General features: G+C 52.0%; 1 protein-coding gene across 6 annotated transcripts in view; it reads right to left on the bottom strand.

The window, feature by feature from the left end:
• PHKA1 (phosphorylase kinase regulatory subunit alpha 1) overlaps window positions 1–17,469 on the bottom strand; it is a 73,252-nt gene continuing 55,783 nt past the window's right edge. For 2 of the 6 annotated variants that reach the window (XM_073360593.1, XM_073360597.1), the window contains 12 exons: window positions 16,728–16,884; window positions 16,034–16,113; window positions 15,555–15,633; window positions 15,315–15,444; window positions 12,963–13,064; window positions 12,216–12,331; window positions 10,257–10,295; window positions 8,649–8,693; window positions 7,682–7,852; window positions 6,505–6,558; window positions 3,998–4,198; window positions 1–3,528 (listed from right to left, as the gene is read on the bottom strand). In XM_073360593.1, the coding sequence (XP_073216694.1) occupies window positions 3,355–3,528; window positions 3,998–4,198; window positions 6,505–6,558; window positions 7,682–7,852; window positions 8,649–8,693; window positions 10,257–10,295; window positions 12,216–12,331; window positions 12,963–13,064; window positions 15,315–15,444; window positions 15,555–15,633; window positions 16,034–16,113; window positions 16,728–16,884 (1,348 nt within the window). In that variant the 3' untranslated portion in view covers window positions 1–3,354. The remainder of the gene's footprint in view (window positions 3,529–3,997; window positions 4,199–6,504; window positions 6,559–7,681; window positions 7,853–8,648; window positions 8,694–10,256; window positions 10,296–12,215; window positions 12,332–12,962; window positions 13,065–15,314; window positions 15,445–15,554; window positions 15,634–16,033; window positions 16,114–16,727; window positions 16,885–17,469) is intronic. The other 4 variants (XM_073360596.1, XM_073360598.1, XM_073360595.1 and 1 more) reach the window with 3 other exon arrangements.

Here is a 17,469-nt window from a genome sequence, read left to right as displayed (position 1 = left end):
TAAAAAGGTGCCACAAGTCCTCCTTTTCTTTTTGTGACAGGAGAGGCTCAGGCTGCATACTGCGATGTAAGGCAGAACTGGCTGGCAAAGGCTGCCATTTTGAACAGGCTAGGACTGACTCTAGCAGCGTATCAGCTCTGGTTCTGGAGCCAGCCCTCCCCGGGGGGGGATCTCTGCCACAAGTAGTGGCACAACGCTTGCAGGATCTCGCATCCTGGTGGCTGTGCCTTGACCAGCTCAGTGGAAAAGAGTCATGGACCATGTGGTCCTGCAGCAATTTCTACAGCTCGTGCCCTGAGGGGTCCGAAGTGGGGTAAGATGGTTTCTGGCCTCCATCAGTAGGCGAGATGAGAGCAGGCCAAAGCCTAGAGCTGCCAACCTGCCAGAACTGTCCTGAAGTCACCAGGAATTAGAGATTACGTCCTGTGATGAAACCTCCAGAAATACATCCAACCAAAATTGGCAACCCTACCAAAGCCTGTTTTGAAGCCGAGAGGGCCAAGCCCGAACAATGAGCCAGGCTAGGAGTGTCCCAGCAGGGGAGACAGGTGGACGAGGTGCGTCAATGGGGGAGTTACCAGGAAACTGAGGACATTTTTTCAAGGGCACTCCAGATCTACCAGCCTTCCGGTTAGTCCCTCAGTCAAACGGAGCTCCTCTGGGGGCAGCCAAGGAAGTCAGTGCAGCAAGCCAGGATGCTTTAGGAGGGACTGTCCATTGATGGAGCACAGATACATTAATTATTACACTGAAGTTTGTGCAGCAGGGTCCTCCCTGGACAAGGTTAAAAAGCTACCACACGCAGGGCTACCTAAGGGGGAGGAGTGGCAGTAGACGTCCTGGTGGGTTCAGGGTGTGGACAAATGCTGGGCTGAAGAAACGTGGACCAAACACCTGCCAGTGCACATCTCATGTCCAGGAAGACAGGGCGGGGTGGGGAGGGGGGGCGTGTCCCACGACCGACTAGAGCTGGAGGTACGGGGGCAGGGGTGGCATATACAGGTTGGAGCAGTCAAGATTCTCCCTCAGCCTGCGATCCTGGGGAGGGATTGGTGGGAATTCCCAACCCCGGTACAGAAGATGATGATGCAAAGGAAGGGAAGGGCTTGGGTGAATGAAGAGCTGCAGCCCAGGACTGCTGAGGCTGGGGAGGACTCAAAGATGGTAGAACCCCCGCTGGAGGCTGCTGAAGGCAGCCAGCCAGCAGCCATAAGTCACCTGCAGATTCTGCCTGGCCAGCTGAAAGCCTGTAAGTGACAGCTAGTGGAAACAGGCACTGCCTGGCAAGAGGTGGTGGCCCAAGTGGCCAGACAAGAACCAGCCTAGGCAAAGGCAGGGGTGGAACACTGGAAGCAGCAGCAACAGCTGGGGCAGAAGCAGGTTTCCCTCTGGGCTGAGATGAGGACAAGGGAGTGGAGCCCACATGTGAGGCTGAATAGCCTGCAGCGGGGACTCTGACACTGCCTCAAACAAAACGGGGGAAGTGCTGGTGACTACCAACTCTTAGCAGCTTGCAAGGGGCTAGGTAAAAAGACTGAGGCCCTTACTGCAGAGGCACTGAACAGGACAGAGTGCAAGCATATGGTCACAGTGGCAGAGAATGTGCAAAAGAAGCTGCTGGCATCGGAGCAGGTGCTGTGAAAGGGAGAACTGCTCTGGGAGGCCTTGAAGGGTAGGAACTGTCAGCTCCTGACAACGAGTGAGTGTGAGGAGGAGCTGGACACCCTGTGTGCCCAGGTCCTGCACCTCAGAGACGGAAACCATCTGTACCATGCTGGACACAGCCTTGACGGGGTGCATAAGCCACACCCCACTACGAAGGGGCCCCACTGTGTTACAACTGCAGGGGGACCAGGCTGGAGGAGGTCAGTGCCACGGAGGGAGGGAGAGTCAGGAGAGGTTGTCTGGAGGCCCTCTCTGCAGGAGCCGGGCAGGAGGAGTATGGTGGGAAAGGGCCATGAGTGGAGTTCATGTTGTGGTGGGCTTAGGAAAGGGGGCAGGACTCCAGGGAGGGGGCCCTTGGGGGGGTTGCTGTTGGGTAGAAGAATGGAGCACCAGGGAAAACCTAACCTGGCTACAAGCTCAAGCTGGGGCTGGGCAGAAGTTGCTGGGTTTGTATGTCAGTTGGTGTTTGGGTTTTGCTGAGGGGTTCTGGGGGCAAGCCCAGAGTCAATTGCTCTGGAAAACAAGTGAGACTGGAGAGGAGGCTGGGGGTGGAAGACTTGTTCATTGCCTGTATTCTGTCAGATAGGATTTATTGGTGACACCCATACCCCACAAGAGGAGGGGCAACAGAGCAGCCTGGGCAGAGGGCCATGTCCCCACTGAAGTCCTGATGAGGGGAGAGAGACAGAGTCACCAAAATGCCACCCCAGGCCACAAGGGATACTCCAGGAGGGTGAGTCGACAACAGGCCTTATTAGCAGGAACACAGCACGTCAAAGCCTGGCTGAACATGGTGTAGGATGGGGCTGGAGAGCCAGCCAAAAGTGACTAGAATCAGCACTCTCTTTCACGGCTCCCAGCAGACGGGGGAGTGGTTCAGGGTCTCAATACACCTGCCCTCTAAAGTGATTCTGCCTGGTTTCTGAAAGCTTCACAGCTCTGGGGGGGCAGAAGAGCAGAGAGGTCCAGACTGCACTGTGGGAAGAAGCCTGTGGGACTAACGGGGCAGAGTCCAGAGATTAGGTTTGGGTTGCTCAGCAAGTTAATGCCAGCAGGGTCTGCTCGGGGCCCATGCCCCTACGACAACAGGGTAAGCTACCATTCAGTTTATAAAACCCTTCTTCAAAATTCCACACACATTGGGGCTAAAGCGGCAAGAGCCTATTCAAAACCCAAAACCCAATGGAGGGAAACCAGTGAGGTGAGACCAGCCTGAGTGCCATAGCGTGCATCTGCAGAGCCCTCCCCCATTCACCACCTCACTGAGTGAAACCCACCCCAAGTGCTGACTTGTAACACACATACAGATACCCCATACCCAAGCAGGGATCAGACCCCAGGACCCTCAGCAGAGGCCTCTCCCATGTGAGCCTGGTCCTGGATTCAGTGCCAGGGAACAGCTGGAATGGCTGTATGCAAACACAGCCATGGTTTAATCACACAAACATGCTCTCCTGAAACATCACTTGGCGTCAGCAGAGACACATGCCCCCTGCTGAGAACAGCTATTGCAAGCAGGGTGTTTTTTTCCCCAGGGTGACGCTAGGAGATGGTAGGTTCCACCCCTGAATTCAACAAGTTTTCATGGCATGGAGACAGTCTACCAGCAAGCCAATTTAACGCCTGCCATTGACTTCTAAAAGGTAACCCAAGGCAGTTTGTAAACTCCAGCTGCAAGTCCAGATGGGTCTATTGCATGGTGCAGCCACTGCTGGGGAGGAACTCCTCCACATACGTTGCCACTGCTCTGGAGAGGTAGGTCATGGTGCCAAACCTGCCACTAGGGGCACTGTCATATAGCAAGGTACAGATGCCTGTGGCAGGATCCTTCTGCAGCATGTTGTCATCAGCGCCCAGTGCTTTCTGTGTGGGTGAGGAGTGGGGAAAAGGAGAGAAGGGAGTTATCAGCCACCTGTGCATCCCCCAGTAACACATGACTTCCACCCAACACCCCCAGCCAACCCTGCCTATACTCCAGCAGCAAGCACCACCAGCACCCCCATTTCTACTGCCCAAACCCTGCCGCCACCACCACCACCTCCTCCTCTTCCTCCTCTCCACCCTCATCACCATCACTAGAAATAGGTCCTGGATTTCGGGGAATCTGGTCACTCCCTGGAGGTGACATGTAAACTCGCTCTTAACCATCAGGGCTTGAGTCTCAAATAGACACTCAGTAGAAGCCTTTGACTGTACTGCTGCTGCAAGTTCTCTGTGCCATGACCCACATGTGCTAAGGAACGTACGACATGCACGCTTGCCACCACAGCCCCACACAGTCCAAGGCCAGGTTCATCTCACTCATTCCTCTGGCAGAGGGCAGGTTCCCTACCTGTTCTTCACAGAATAAGTCATTTGCTATGTGCACAATCTTTTCCACTGCAATGATGCCCCCAATGCTGTGTATTTCCACATCTGCCAGCATGGTCAGGACAAGGATGGCTTCTACCAGGAGCTGCCTGTATTCTGGCTGCGGGACACGGTTTAAGACGGACTCCACATGGACTGAAAACTTGATCTCCCCAGGAGTCATCTGTGAGAAACAAAAGCCTATTAATACACATGCAGGTGTGTCCCATGTTCCAGTGAACCCCACAACGCTCACAGCACACACCCAGCCCAAAACCCACAATCTAGCGCTTTGTAGCATTTCATAGCAGGCAGCAAATTGCTCAGTATCCTTAGCCCCATTGTGTAGATGGATGAACAGAAGCACAGACAGAGAAAGTGCTTTGCCCAGGGCTACCCAGCAAGTCAGTGGGATGGAACCTACATTCCGAGCGCCTCCCTCCATAAGGGATGTGCTGGTGCAGGGGCAATGTACTGACAGAGCAACTGGCTGACTGAGGCTGGTGGGGCCCTTGAGGTCAGAAGCACTGAAGATCGTGCTTCACAGAGTACTCTTGGGGGGAATTCTATGCTACTTTGTGCATGCATAATTAATAAGCCATGCATATTTTTAATTTTTTGCTTAGAAAAAAAGCTTCTGCTGAAATGTTGCTGCAGTTCTGCATTTTGCCCACCAGAGGACACTGTGGCAATAGAACAAATCAGCAGCTCCCAGCCAGCAAGGGAAAGAGAGCCTTCAGTGTCTTCTTCGTGTCTGTCAGGCCAGGAGACAGGGGCTATGGGGAGACAGACAGCATGGGGTGCTGGTGGGGGATGGGCCCAGACAGGGGCTCTTAAGGGCTAGTGATGGTGGACAGACTGAGGCAGGGGCTGAATGGGAGTGGAGGCACAGAGCCAGAGGAGGGAGGGGGGTGCAGGCCCACATGGTGATGGGAGCTGGGGTGCAGAGCTACATAGGGACAGAGGAGTGGCTAGGAAGGGGCACAGAGACACATGGGGATGGGGTGCAGGGCCACATGAGGATGGACTGGAGTGGGTGTCTGAGTGGAGGTGGAGGGACATGTGGACAGGGAGTGTAAGGATACATAAGGGTGCAGGAACACATGGGGACAGGGGCAGATGTGCCTGACCGAATGGGAGAGGCTAGGGGTCAGCCAGGGTCTGCATGGGGAAGCTCCCTAACAATCCCTCCCCACTCCCGCAAAAAACCTGTTCCATTCTTTTCCCACCCATACCCAAGAACCCTCCAAGTTCACAGCCAGGCTTTTTCCCAGCAATTTACTTCCCTCTCACTCAGCTCCTCCATTACCCCTGAATCCCACAGGCCTGTGCCCTGCTTCTGAGGGGTGTGGGAAATATGGTTCTGTGTTGTAGTTTAAATGAATTATTACTCAGAATTCTGTATTAATATGCCTAGTAAGGAATCTATGTCAAAAAACACATCCTGAATCTTTTTCATTGTCTGTATTGTTACAGACCTACTTGCTGACAGGTATTTTGAGATAAATGACCAAAAATAATTGAAACTGGTGTGATTATATTGTGTTATTTTGACAAATAAAATATGCAGAATTGTGCAGAATTTTAAAATATTGTGCGCAGAATTTTAAATTTTTTGGCACAGAAGTAACAGAGCAGCTAGCCACAATGTGGGAGAAGCAGCCGCCATCGCAGACTGGTCTTGCTCATGACACAGCAAAGCCACTCAACGTTCCGCTCTGTGCCTGAGAGCAGGTGCTTGACCAGCCCAGAGGCTCAGCACTGTTGAGAGTTGCAGGGCCTTCTCTCATCCACATGGGGAAAACAGCGATCGAGACCCTGCTGCTCCACAGTCAAGAGGGGGAGGAAGCAGCGAGACACTCTCACCAACCAGGAGGGGGAATAGTCAGACAAGTGGGCGGGGGATCGTTTAGAGCCCCGATGATGGGATGGCGGGGGAAAGGGAGAAGAGCTGATGTGCTGGGAGAGCCAGGCCCTGTTTAGACCTCCCTGGAGATAAAAGGTGATGGGCTGGGAAGGAGAATAAGAACTGTATTATGCAAATACTTGCAGGGTGGGGAGATAAGTGAGAGAGAGGCAGAGTGGTAGCAACACCTATGTTACAGCTACCTGTTGCTTCTCATTCTAACCATTCTCAACTGCTTTGCAAACTCTGACAAACATCATTCTGCAGGCTGACCTTTCCACGCATGTTCTCTGTCTGAGCCGGATTTATTTTGGGGGTTGGGAAGAAGACGAGGACAATGAAGTTAGAACAAAGACAGTCTGGCTTTTTGAGAATGAGGCTGGGGAAAGGACAGCTTTGTCAGCAGTAAAATAATCATTCCAAGGCTTTTGGTATGGGCAGCCTTAATTCTGGCACATCCTAACCTTGGAACACCTGACTGCCTGAATTTGCAATCTTAACACTTTGACACAATTTCTCACACACACTTCTCCATGGATCTACCCTCATAAGGTCAACTGATACCCCCGCCCCAAAGCTCTTACCTCTTTGGTTGTTGAGGCTGGAAGGACAAAGCCCTCCACAGAGAGGCCATGGCACTGCAGAATAAGACCAAGGGTTAGAGGTTGCAGCCCAGACAGGCTGCTGTTCACTATCCTGGATTCCCCGCTCCCCGAGCGGAGTTTTTAAAACCCTGCAAACCAATAACTGCATTTTCCATTCACCACGCAGAGCACGCAGCCTTGAGAAATGCAGTTAGCACCCAGATGTGGTGGACACATGGTAAAGTTTAGGCCTTTTCTACATGGTAAGGGGACCTGAAACAATAATTGCAGTAGTAACTCAACCCCTAGCTATTTCAGTTGAAGTCTGGGCGTGGGCACACACTGTGTACGAGTGCCTTCATATCACCTTGGTTAAACTGGATTAGTTCTCCCAAGAAACAGGCTTTTTACTGAAGGATAAAGCCCTTTTACTGAAAGTGAGTGTCCAGACCCAGACATCCAGCAGAATAACAAAGGGGTGGATTGCAACAGTCCCTTTGCTTCCATTTACCATGTAGACAAGCCCCAAGTTTGGTGCTGTATGTCTCACATCCATGCCTTGCTGTATGACCATACCTCTAGTTGGCAGTTTGGTACCATGACCTACCTCTCCAGACTAGCAGCTAGGTCTGTGCAGGAATTCCTCCCCAGCACCAGGCAGTAAACCCATCTGGGCCTCTAGCTGCACTTTAAAAGCAGCAGAGAGGCAAATCTGGGCTGTCCTGGATAATGCAGGGGGCCACATGTGCCCCTGCAGCCCCTGAACAAGAGAGTCACAAATTGCCTCCCTTTGTCAGCACAGAGATGAAATGGGCCTTTTACACCTATGCAGCCCTGGGAACAGAATTTAGCAGCAAAGCCAGCCAACAGGGTGGGACTCCCAGCAGTAATAAAAAGCACCTTGCTTTATGGTGCTGGGCTTTTGTCACAGAGCTCCCAAGCAAACTCTGGAAACCAGCATGGCTTGCAGCTATTGGAATAGGCCCTCCAAGGCAGGGGTCGGGTAGTTGCTCAGCTGGCTAGAACACAGAACGATGAGGTGTGTGTGCTGCCGGTGGATCGTCCCCATGATGTGAGAACACTGGCCAAGGGGAGCCAGGTGCATGCAGGTGCGCTCACGCACTCACACATACACATGTGGAAGGGACAGCTGAATGGCAGCATGAGACCACCTCACCTTCTGCAGGATTTTCCAGACCTTCTGGTAGAACCCCACCGGGACCCTGTTGAGAGCTCCGTCCAGCCGCCTTCTCCGCTGCCACTGGCCATGGCGGCCATCTCTGGAGACCTGATCTTCCAGCATGCTAGCAAAGGATCCTCCAGCAGGCAAGAAGGAGTTTCCAGAACTCTGAGGACAAAACAGAGTTACAGTGAAGGCAACAGGACCAGGATGAAGCACTAGAGAGAGCACCTCCCTAGCTTGCGGAGCTCTAACTGCAGAGAAGCACTTGACCATGTTCTCCCGGGCTGTGATCTCAGCAGCTCAAGTTAAACAAGAAGGATCAGGCTGGGCTAGTACTTGAAGGGGAGACCAAAGAACACAATTCTGTAGAGGACACTTCCTCTCCCAACCAGCATTAACCAATGTCCTAATATGGATTAGGACACACAGAATGCTGTCTGATGAGACAAAGCCACAGATCCCCTGGCAATCTCTGCCCAAGTCAGGGCATTAGCCTAGTGCCCTGGGGACAATCCAGAGGGGGTTATTACATTCTACCTTTCTAGAGCACCAGAGTTGCATCTGGATTCTCCATTTCCACAGCTGGCCTTGTGGAAATGGAGAATCCCATCACCACCTTGCCTTCTGGTTCCACCATCAAGCCTGGGCTGGGGAGACTGACCAGACAGCACCATTTCCTCCTGGCCTGCTTCCTCAGGAGAGCTACATTAGCCCCGAGTGTCAAAGGCTGCCTTGAAAGAGTCTTCCCAAGTGGCTGTGTGCCTAGCTTGTGCTTAATGCTGCTATAGCTGGCTTCCTGTCCTAAATGGTTGTGTAGCTTTCCTAGCCACTGCTAATGGGCTACTGTATTCCACTCCAGAGGTGGCTGCATTCCACCCCAGGGTGAAGAGATTCCTGCCTCTAGCTAGCAAAATGCTCTGGAACAGACACATTGCATGTGTAAACATAAGATGCACATTACCAGAGGAGATCCTGAATCCATCTCCAGAGAGTGGAAGCCACAAGACTAGAGAGGAGAAGAGAGACAGTGAAAGCCTGATGGGATGGAGCAGGCAGCAGAAGCATTAGCAGAAACACGGGCAAAGCTTGGTGTCATTCATTCAATGTCTATCCCAGGTGATTGTGGCTAGCCAGAGACTTTAGAGCCAGTTTAGGAAGATGCACCACAGAGTTTCATATTAAACCAAAGCCAGAAGAGGGGCAGGAACATACCAGGGCAGGAGATTAAAGAGCCAGGTGGATGCCTGGAGAGGCTGGTTAAACGGTTTAGCATTTACAAGGTGACACACTGCACAGTGTGAAATCCAAGGAGCTGGGCTCCCCTTCCAGAATTACCGTGCCAGACTGTGGCTTTAGGACACAGTAGCTACACTGTCAGCCCCTCAGCCTGGTTAGAATCTAATGCGGAGGGGGTGGTCCTGGAGGTTTAGATCTACTCAGGCACAGAGGCTTACAGTATCCCAGCTAGAGGCCATTTAAGGTAGGGCCTGGAAAGAGCCAGTGAGCTCATCACATCAGCACTGCAGCAGTAGCTAGCCCATCCCAGAGTGACAGCCCGGGAGTGGGCAGGAGGCAGCAGGGGATTCAGAGGGAGCCACGTTCCCTACTGCTCTATCAGGCAGCTGGGAAGGGAGAGCAGAAGTCGATTTGCTTGGTGGGGTTATTTGACAGGAGTCCTGCAGTGTGATTAGGGGCTGTGCCGCATTCCACAGCGCAAGGTATAGTCTGGCTGTTGGGCACAGCGTAGTTAGCTACAGGACATGCTGCCTACTTAGCTTCACTGCAGTGAACTAAGTGAGCTTCCTGACCCAGTGTGTTCTAGCAAGTTAAACATCTGTGGTTATGCAGACAGGCCCAGTCTGTCCCACAGCATGGAACAAAGCACCATCGTTTGGATTCTGTTCTGTCTCCCCCCACCCCTTTTCCCCCTGTGGGCCAGGCCTGCATTGCTAAAACAGCTGGCTAAGACTAGTGATCTTCTCTAGCAAAGATTATCCCCTGGAGGGGTCCTGGGAAGAGCTTTGAGAAGAAAAACGGGTCAGAGGCCTGCTGAGTGCTCCTCACCGTTGATCCTCCAGCACTGTGTACTATGGTACGTCCATTGTTCCTATTCCTCTCCCAGCCCCACCAGGACCTGAGCACACTGACCCCTGGCCAGAGAACCACAGGAGTTCCCAGACTGGGTCCCAGAATGGCAATGCTATTAGTCTGGGGCAGAGAGACCCAACACTGGATCCCATCTGCTCTTCACAGCTTCCCAGGCCACAAGTCACCACCAGCCGAGGACTAAAGCTCAGGGAACATAAGACACAGTCACAACTTCACCCAAGAGCCTCTTGCTCACAGCTCTGGCCTGTAGTTTGCTGGTTGGCCCTTCAAGCGACCCAACTGTAGCTCACAGTTCCTCCAGCTGAAGAGCTGAGCCCCAAACCCTAAGCTGTCATAGGGGAAGGCAGCTCACTTGCTATGGCTTGAAACAAGCCCGTTAGCTCATGCATGCTCAGAAGCTTTCTGGGTGCGCAAGGTTGCCAAATAAGCTAAGGCTTGAAGAGAACATTGGTGGTTTCACCTTACTGTCCCTCAGAGACTGCCTACGTTTATCCAGTTGCTGAAAGATAAAAAGGAGATCACGATACAGACAATGTGACTGGGGCAGCAATACAGATATGCTGCATTCCACAGCTCAAGGAAGAGTCTGGCTGGTAACCACAGTGCAGTTAGCTATATAACTTACAACTTCTGTTCCCTTCCACCTCCCTCACTCCGAGGCCTGCATCTCTGTCTAAGGTACTTCCATGGTCCTCCTCTGAACAGCTCCATCGCTAACCACAGGGCAGGGCCATATCCCCATTGTACACGTGGGAACTGAATGATTTGCTCTGGCAGAGCAGAGAATGGAATCTGGGTGTCCTGTGGCTCAGTGCCCTAACCACTGAACCATCCTTCCTCTTACAAGCCTAGCTTCACCGCTAGTCCTCACGGCTTTTCCACTTACACTCAAAGAGCAGACGCTTGTATCAGAACAACCTGCATGTTTGCTCGTTTGGTTTCTCCTCTTAATCTAAGGGTCTATCTGCATGGGAAAGACCATCCAGGGGTTTGTATTGACAATCTTATTTCAGTTTAACTTAATTCTGTTCCTAGCCAGCTTAAGCTAAACTGAAATCCACAGGTGTGTGAATGCACACATCAGTGCACTTAACATTGTTCCAGATTCACACCTCGGGCTAACCTGGCTTTCCACACAAATAAGCCCTACAACAGAGTCACCAGCGGAGCACATGTTGTGTGCTGTCCCCCACCCTTCGTGGCATCCTGCTCGCACAGGAGCACAGCAAGCTGCCAGGCTGCTGAGTTCAGAGTTACACAGAAGACAGATGCATCACAGGTTTCACCGTGACATATACCCCAGGATGCAGGATTCCTCATTTTATTTATACTTTGGATGCAATGCTGGAGCCAAGGGCCCAGGGAGACGCAGGATTAAAGAGTAGCCCTGGAAATGTCTGCTCAGTGACTCTATTACTGCCATCTCAAAGAAATCCTAAGCTTGACTCAGCAGCCCACTAGCAAGCATGCAGGGGAAGGTACAGGAGTGGGCCCGCAGAGTCAGGTGGACAAGGAGAAACCCAGCACTTTTCTGGAGAGCTACCAGAGCACACCAGGAACAGGTGTCCACACGATGCTGCATGCTAGCTACTGGGAATTTCCTTCCAATGGTGGTGATAAAGCCCTGATCATCTCGCTACAGAAGGGCAGTCCCCACTCCTGCCAGTTGAGCTAAGAGGAGAAACTCTCAGTAGCTGTTAGCACAGAGGTGAGCAAACTAAGGGGCGTGGGCCACATCTGGCCCACGGATCCGTCCTGCCTGGCCCTTGAGCTTCTGGCTGAGGAGGATGGCCCCTGGCCCCTCCCCGGCTGTCACCCCTCCCCTGCAGCCACGCCACTGCACAGGCTGAGCTCTGGGCAGCGGGGCTGCCTGCTCATGCAGGGTAGCATGGCAGGCTCTGGCCGGGCAGCACGGCGACCAGACATGCTGCTCTGAGCGGCATGGTAAGGGGGCCGGGGCCAGGGGGTTGGATAAGGGGTAGGGGGTCCCGAGGGGCAGTCAGGGGACAGGGAGCAATTGCATGGGGTGGAGGTTCGGGGGAAGGGGGGCAGTCAGTGGACGGGAAACAGGGGGCAGTTGGATAGGGCAGAGGTTTGGGGGAGGGGGCGAGGGGGTTGGATGGGTTAGCAGGACAAGGCCCATGACAGCTGGGTAGTTCTCATCCCATCCAGCAGAGGGGTGCACACATGCCTTGCTACTATACAGTTTCTCCACCTATTGCCTTCTGAAACACAACCAAAATCAATATACCAATAAAATCACCAAGCCCCTGCCTACAGCCCATCCCACAGCTACCCACAATCAATGTCCTCCACAGCCCCACCCAGTACTCCAGCCAGCTCACACATAGCTCAACCCCAACCCCCTCAACATCCCAGCCCCTCTCCATACACCCACCTCCCCCACACCAACACACACCTGTTTGATCTCACTCTTCAACTTCACTATCCCAGCTCGCTCTGTTTTAGTTGCTCCGACGGCGCCAACCTCGCGGATGGAAATAGCAGGGGTTAGGGCTGAATCAACAGAACGCACTGCAAGGGAGGAGGGGACAGGCATGGTCAGAATTCACTGCCAGGGCTCTGAGGACACAGATTCAGCGACAGTCAGGGCACCTCGTGCTCCCAAGGCCCTTCTTATAGCACCTCCACCGAGCAGGACCTGGGGTGCCCCTGCTTTAACCTTTTCAGAAGCCCAGAACTACAGGAACTACTGCCATAGAAGGAGAAGTTTCCCCTATCACCAGTAGCTGTCCTGTCATCCCTGACTGATGCCCGCTCCGCTCCATACACTGGCAGGACCTGTCTGTTTTACCACCAAACGTGGGGTGGAGTTATTTTAATACTGAATTCTGGACTGGGCTCAGACACACGCCTGTATGTGTTCAGGCAGCCCGAACTGCAATGGGCAATGAGGATGAACGACCAGGGTCTCTCAGGATGCCAACAGCCACGGCACTGGTGTGTGAAGGACATTGCATCCCTGAATAAGTTATGGTAAGATGCACGTGCCTGGGACATCAGATGAATGGACACCTCTGAGTTGCTGGAAATGAGACTAAGGCTAGACCAGAGTGTGGTTATGGTACAGTTTCATCTCCAAGAACATTCAGCATCATTTTAGAGGCAGCCACTTCAAGATTTCAGCTTAATCAGACAGACTCACCGCTCTTCTCCACTCCGAACTCCTTGCCAGAGAGAATGTGGTGTAGAAGACTCTTCATATCTGAAGGACTGAGGTTCATCAAGCTCTCGGTGGCTTCTTCAGCTAGAGATCAGAGATTAATTGTAAGAGACACTGCCAACAAGGTCACCTCCTTCCCCTCCCAACCTACATCATTAGTGGAGAAGGGAGGATTCTTAGAGGAAGTTCTAGTAAGAGGTTCCTGGCTCGAGGGGCACAAGTGAATCTAGGTGTTTCCATACATTAGTTGCACACCAGGATTTATTAATGAAGCACTTGAGTTCTCATCCTGCTCTGCCTCCCCAGAAGAAAAAATATATGGCTAAGCGATACTGTCAGCCTGATGTCCAGTTGATTACAGATACAGGAGGGAAGAATAGTGCAGGTGCTATACTTGCCTCACAGCCCCTGGCCAAATCAAATCACTCCACTCCCCTCACCCTCTCCTCCAGTCACTGTGCAAAAAGTCCACAAAACCATCCGGGAAACAGGGGAACTGACTATGCTGTGAAATGTGCACATGCTTAGAGAAACTTGTTCTTTTGGGATCAGTCTATCCAAAGTACTTATATGGCCCCCATTACCTCTGAGCACCTCACAATTTTTATTGTATTTTCCCCATGACAAACCTGTGAAGTAGAGTATTTTCCCCATTCTACAGATGGGGAACTGAGGCACAGAAAGACTAAGGGCATATCTACACTACAGGGACTATAGCAGCACAGCTATGGCACCGTAGCTATGTCGGCATAAACCCATAGCATAGACGTAACCTACAGTAAGGGAATGGTTTTTCCATGACTGTAGGACCACCTCCTCCCCGAGTCACTAGGTGGATGGAAGCATTCTTCTGTCAACCTAGCTGTATCTTTGCTGGAGGTTAGGTTGGAATAGGTATGGCACTCAGGGGGTTGGATTTTTTCACACTTCTGAATGATGTAGCTTTGTCAAACCTGGCCCAAGTGACTTGCCCAGGGTCACACACAGTCTGTGGCACAGCAGGAATTGAACCCGGTTCTCTGAAGTCCCGCACCCCGGCCTATGTCTGGGCCAGTGGTACGTGTACCTCTGGGGGTACAGAGTTCGTCCAGGGGGTACCTCAACTCATCTAGAGATTTTCCTAGTTTTACAACAGGCTACATAAAAAGCACTAGCGAAGTCAGTACTAACTACAATTTCATACAGATAATGACTTGTTTATACTGCTCTATATACTATACGCTGAAATGTAAGTACAATATTTATATTCCAATCGACTGATTTTATAATTACATGGTAAAAAATGAGAAAGTCAAATTTTTCAGTAACTATGTACTGTGACACTTCTGTATTTTTCTGTCTGATTTTGTAAGCAAGTAGATTTTAAGTGTGGTGAAACTTGGGGATACACAAGACAAAATCAGACTCCTGAAGGGTATACAGTAGTCTGGAAAGGTTGAGAGCCACTGCTCTGTGTTGTCCCTCCACTCTGGTCTTCGGCATTTCCTTGTAACACTTGCAGGGCCAATAGTTTCCCAATCCAAGTGTAACTTAGGCTGACTGTGTCCCTTCAAAGTGAGGAACAGTTTCACAACACCCAAAAATCAAACAAACTGTTCTCACACCCCAATCTCTCTCAGGATCCCAACACGCTAGCTGAATGCACAGTGAGGATTCAGACCTGTTTGAGCAGGTAGCCAAGTTTTTAAACAGAAAAAAAAAAAAGTAACAAAGTGGCCGAGCTGGTGAGCAGGGACTTGCTATATTTTTAGTACTATCAAGCACTTAGTAACTTTACTAGCTACATATCTCCCTTTCACATTTTCCCCAGAAGCTTTATTTTATTGGCCCCAACTATACAACAAGTTGACTATATAACCCAGTAATGCAATTATACTAGTGATTCTCAACCGGAGCCCGTGGCCTTTAGCACACAGCTGAGCTGGGCTGCAGCTGTGTACTAACTGGGCTGTGGACTCCGGTTGAGAACCACTGGTATAATCACATTACTCAGACACAAGGTGCCCACATACATGGGCTCATGGAGATTTCCCTAGACACTCCAGAGGTCTTGCAGTGAAAGCTTGAGGGACAGTTTGATGTCACAGCCCTTTCCTGCCTGGGGAAGGTTCGGCTGGGGTGAGACACTGGGCTGGACACCTCACACACGTTGTCTGTGTTAGAAAAAAGGCAGCCACTCTGCTAATATGCCAGCTGTGAGGCAACATGCAACAAAGCCTGGGTGTTCTGTATACCGGGGGCCCCCGGTCAGCCACTCGCAGGCTGGGAGTTAGAGGGATGCTCCCACCCTTTGTCTGTCTCATCTGTCTTTGGACAGTGGACTCGGGCTGGTACCTGAGCAGTGCAGGGAATGTGCCAGCTCCGTTGCCATCACCTGGATGATAAGCCCAATGCGTAGGCGGAACATCTCGGCAAAGAGGGCAGGCTGGGTACGTATGTACATGGCCAGGTAGACCATGATTTCCTGAAAGGGAAAAGCAAGGAGACACAGGTCACAAGGCAGCCCACCAGTGGGACAGGCGCATCCTCTGGCCTGTGAGGGCACTGATAGGGTGTCCGGGAACCACCTGTCACCTGAGTCAGGATCGAGACGCTCATGTTCTTCTCACTGGCTTCGTCAATCAGGCGGGTGAGCTCCTCATACGGGACGGGGCTGAGGAGACAATGGGAATAAAGAGGAGATCCCAGTACATGCAGACACAGGGAAGGTATGATCTACAACCCCTCAACACAGGGCTAATGCCCCTTCACCTGACTTTAGACAGCCCCCACATAGTGACCTCAAAGCAGGTGGGGCAGTATGTCCAGCACGATGGGCACAGCCAGCGAGGCTCAGGGGAAAGGGAGCTCATACAGATCCAGCCTTGGAAAGCAGTGACCTCTTTCCCATGGGCAGGCAGAGGCGGAGCCTCAAAGGTGGGCAGAGCCTGGTAGAGTACGGTAGTCACCATCTGTTATGTTCTCCCTCCCCACCCCATCTCAAAGTTGACCCCCGGATCAATGCAATGGTATCGGCCGCCTTGGTACACTGAGGCAAAAGGAGCTGAACTCACGCAGAGATCGTCTTCTCCCGAGGCTCTGGAGGAAGCCCCACAGTCAAGTGCTTCTGATGAGACAGGAGGTCAGTGCAGGCCTAGACAGAGATACCATCATGCACTTGGTTATGGATGCTTAATAGCCAAAGAGCCGCCACAGCCTTACAGGCGCGCTCCTTTCCTCCCTCCCAGCAAGAGCTTCACGCACACCTCTCAGATACACAGTGTGGCTTATGGACCATTTTCTAGAGTTCCATCTTCACTGCAGGGATTGTACTGGGCTCAGCTTGGTGTGAGATCCTATCCTCTCCCCAGCCCCTAGAGCGGGATTTTCTGTACAGTCTGCAAATCCAAACCATGATGGGCCAAGCTTTTAGCAGGGCCCAGCGCTCCCCGTTCCAGCTGTTGGAGCCACGGACATTCAGGCCACGTACTTCTAAGTGAGCGCATAAATCAGTACGTCCCTGTGGCATCTCAGAAATCAAAGCGACCTTTGTACTTGCCATGACGTGGGCAAACAATAAGAATGACAGTCTGGCATTTCAGTGGTCACCTCTCCAGATGAAAGGGTCCTTTCTAGATGCGGCGGACTCTTACGGGTAAGTCGTTTCTCAGAGGTATTTGTGAAGTCAGGCATTGATTTGCCCATTCGCTGCCTCTTCCCACAGGCCAGGCCAGGGATCAGAGCACGGCCCCTGTGCCCAGTCCTCACCTCATCAAGAGCTTCCACCTTCTTTTTCAAGATCCCGGAGATGTAGCGGATCAGGGCCCACTGTCGGGTAGCTCCCACGTTGACATACAGCTCAGTAAGGAGGTCCTTGACCGTAGCACCAGGTTGGCCATCGATCTCCATGTCCCAGTCAAGCCCCCTGAGTTCAAGGAGATGCCAGGTCACAGCAAAGACTACGTGAGCAGGATTATTTACCCAGCCCCCACAAACTCTATGGCAGCACCATTACATAGCAACGCATGACTGCTCAGCATGAACACTACAACAACACTCCAACGGAGGGGGATGCTCTCCTGGCTAGTAAAAGCATGCTCAGCAATGCACCGGGCTGAGGGAACGCAACGGAGCTACCTGTTTAGATGCACCAGCTCTTGAGAACTGTACCTAACTAATCCTTTTAGAGACAGCAAATTCTGAATCTCTTATTATATGTGCAGTGCCCAGCACAACAAGACCCAGATCTCATTAGAGGTGCTAACACAAGCACCGGACCAGGTGACCTAGGGAGACTGTGGGATCCCTATCATTGGAGGTTTCTAATAACAGGTTTGACAAACCCCCTCAGGGATGGTCTAGGTCAGGGGTGGGCAAACTTTTTGGCCTGAGGACCACATCGGGGTTCCAAAACTGTATGGTGGGCGGCGTAGTGTATTAAATTGCTTCCCATAGGAATGTGTGGTGGCGGCTCTCGCAGCTGCAGGGCCCAGCAGGAGCTCACTGCCCT

The sequence above is a fragment of the Lepidochelys kempii genome, chromosome 9 (assembly GCF_965140265.1).
Source record: "Lepidochelys kempii isolate rLepKem1 chromosome 9, rLepKem1.hap2, whole genome shotgun sequence".
Classification (NCBI taxonomy): domain Eukaryota; kingdom Metazoa; phylum Chordata; order Testudines; family Cheloniidae; genus Lepidochelys; species Lepidochelys kempii.
This window is presented reverse-complemented; position numbering and strand designations above follow the sequence as displayed.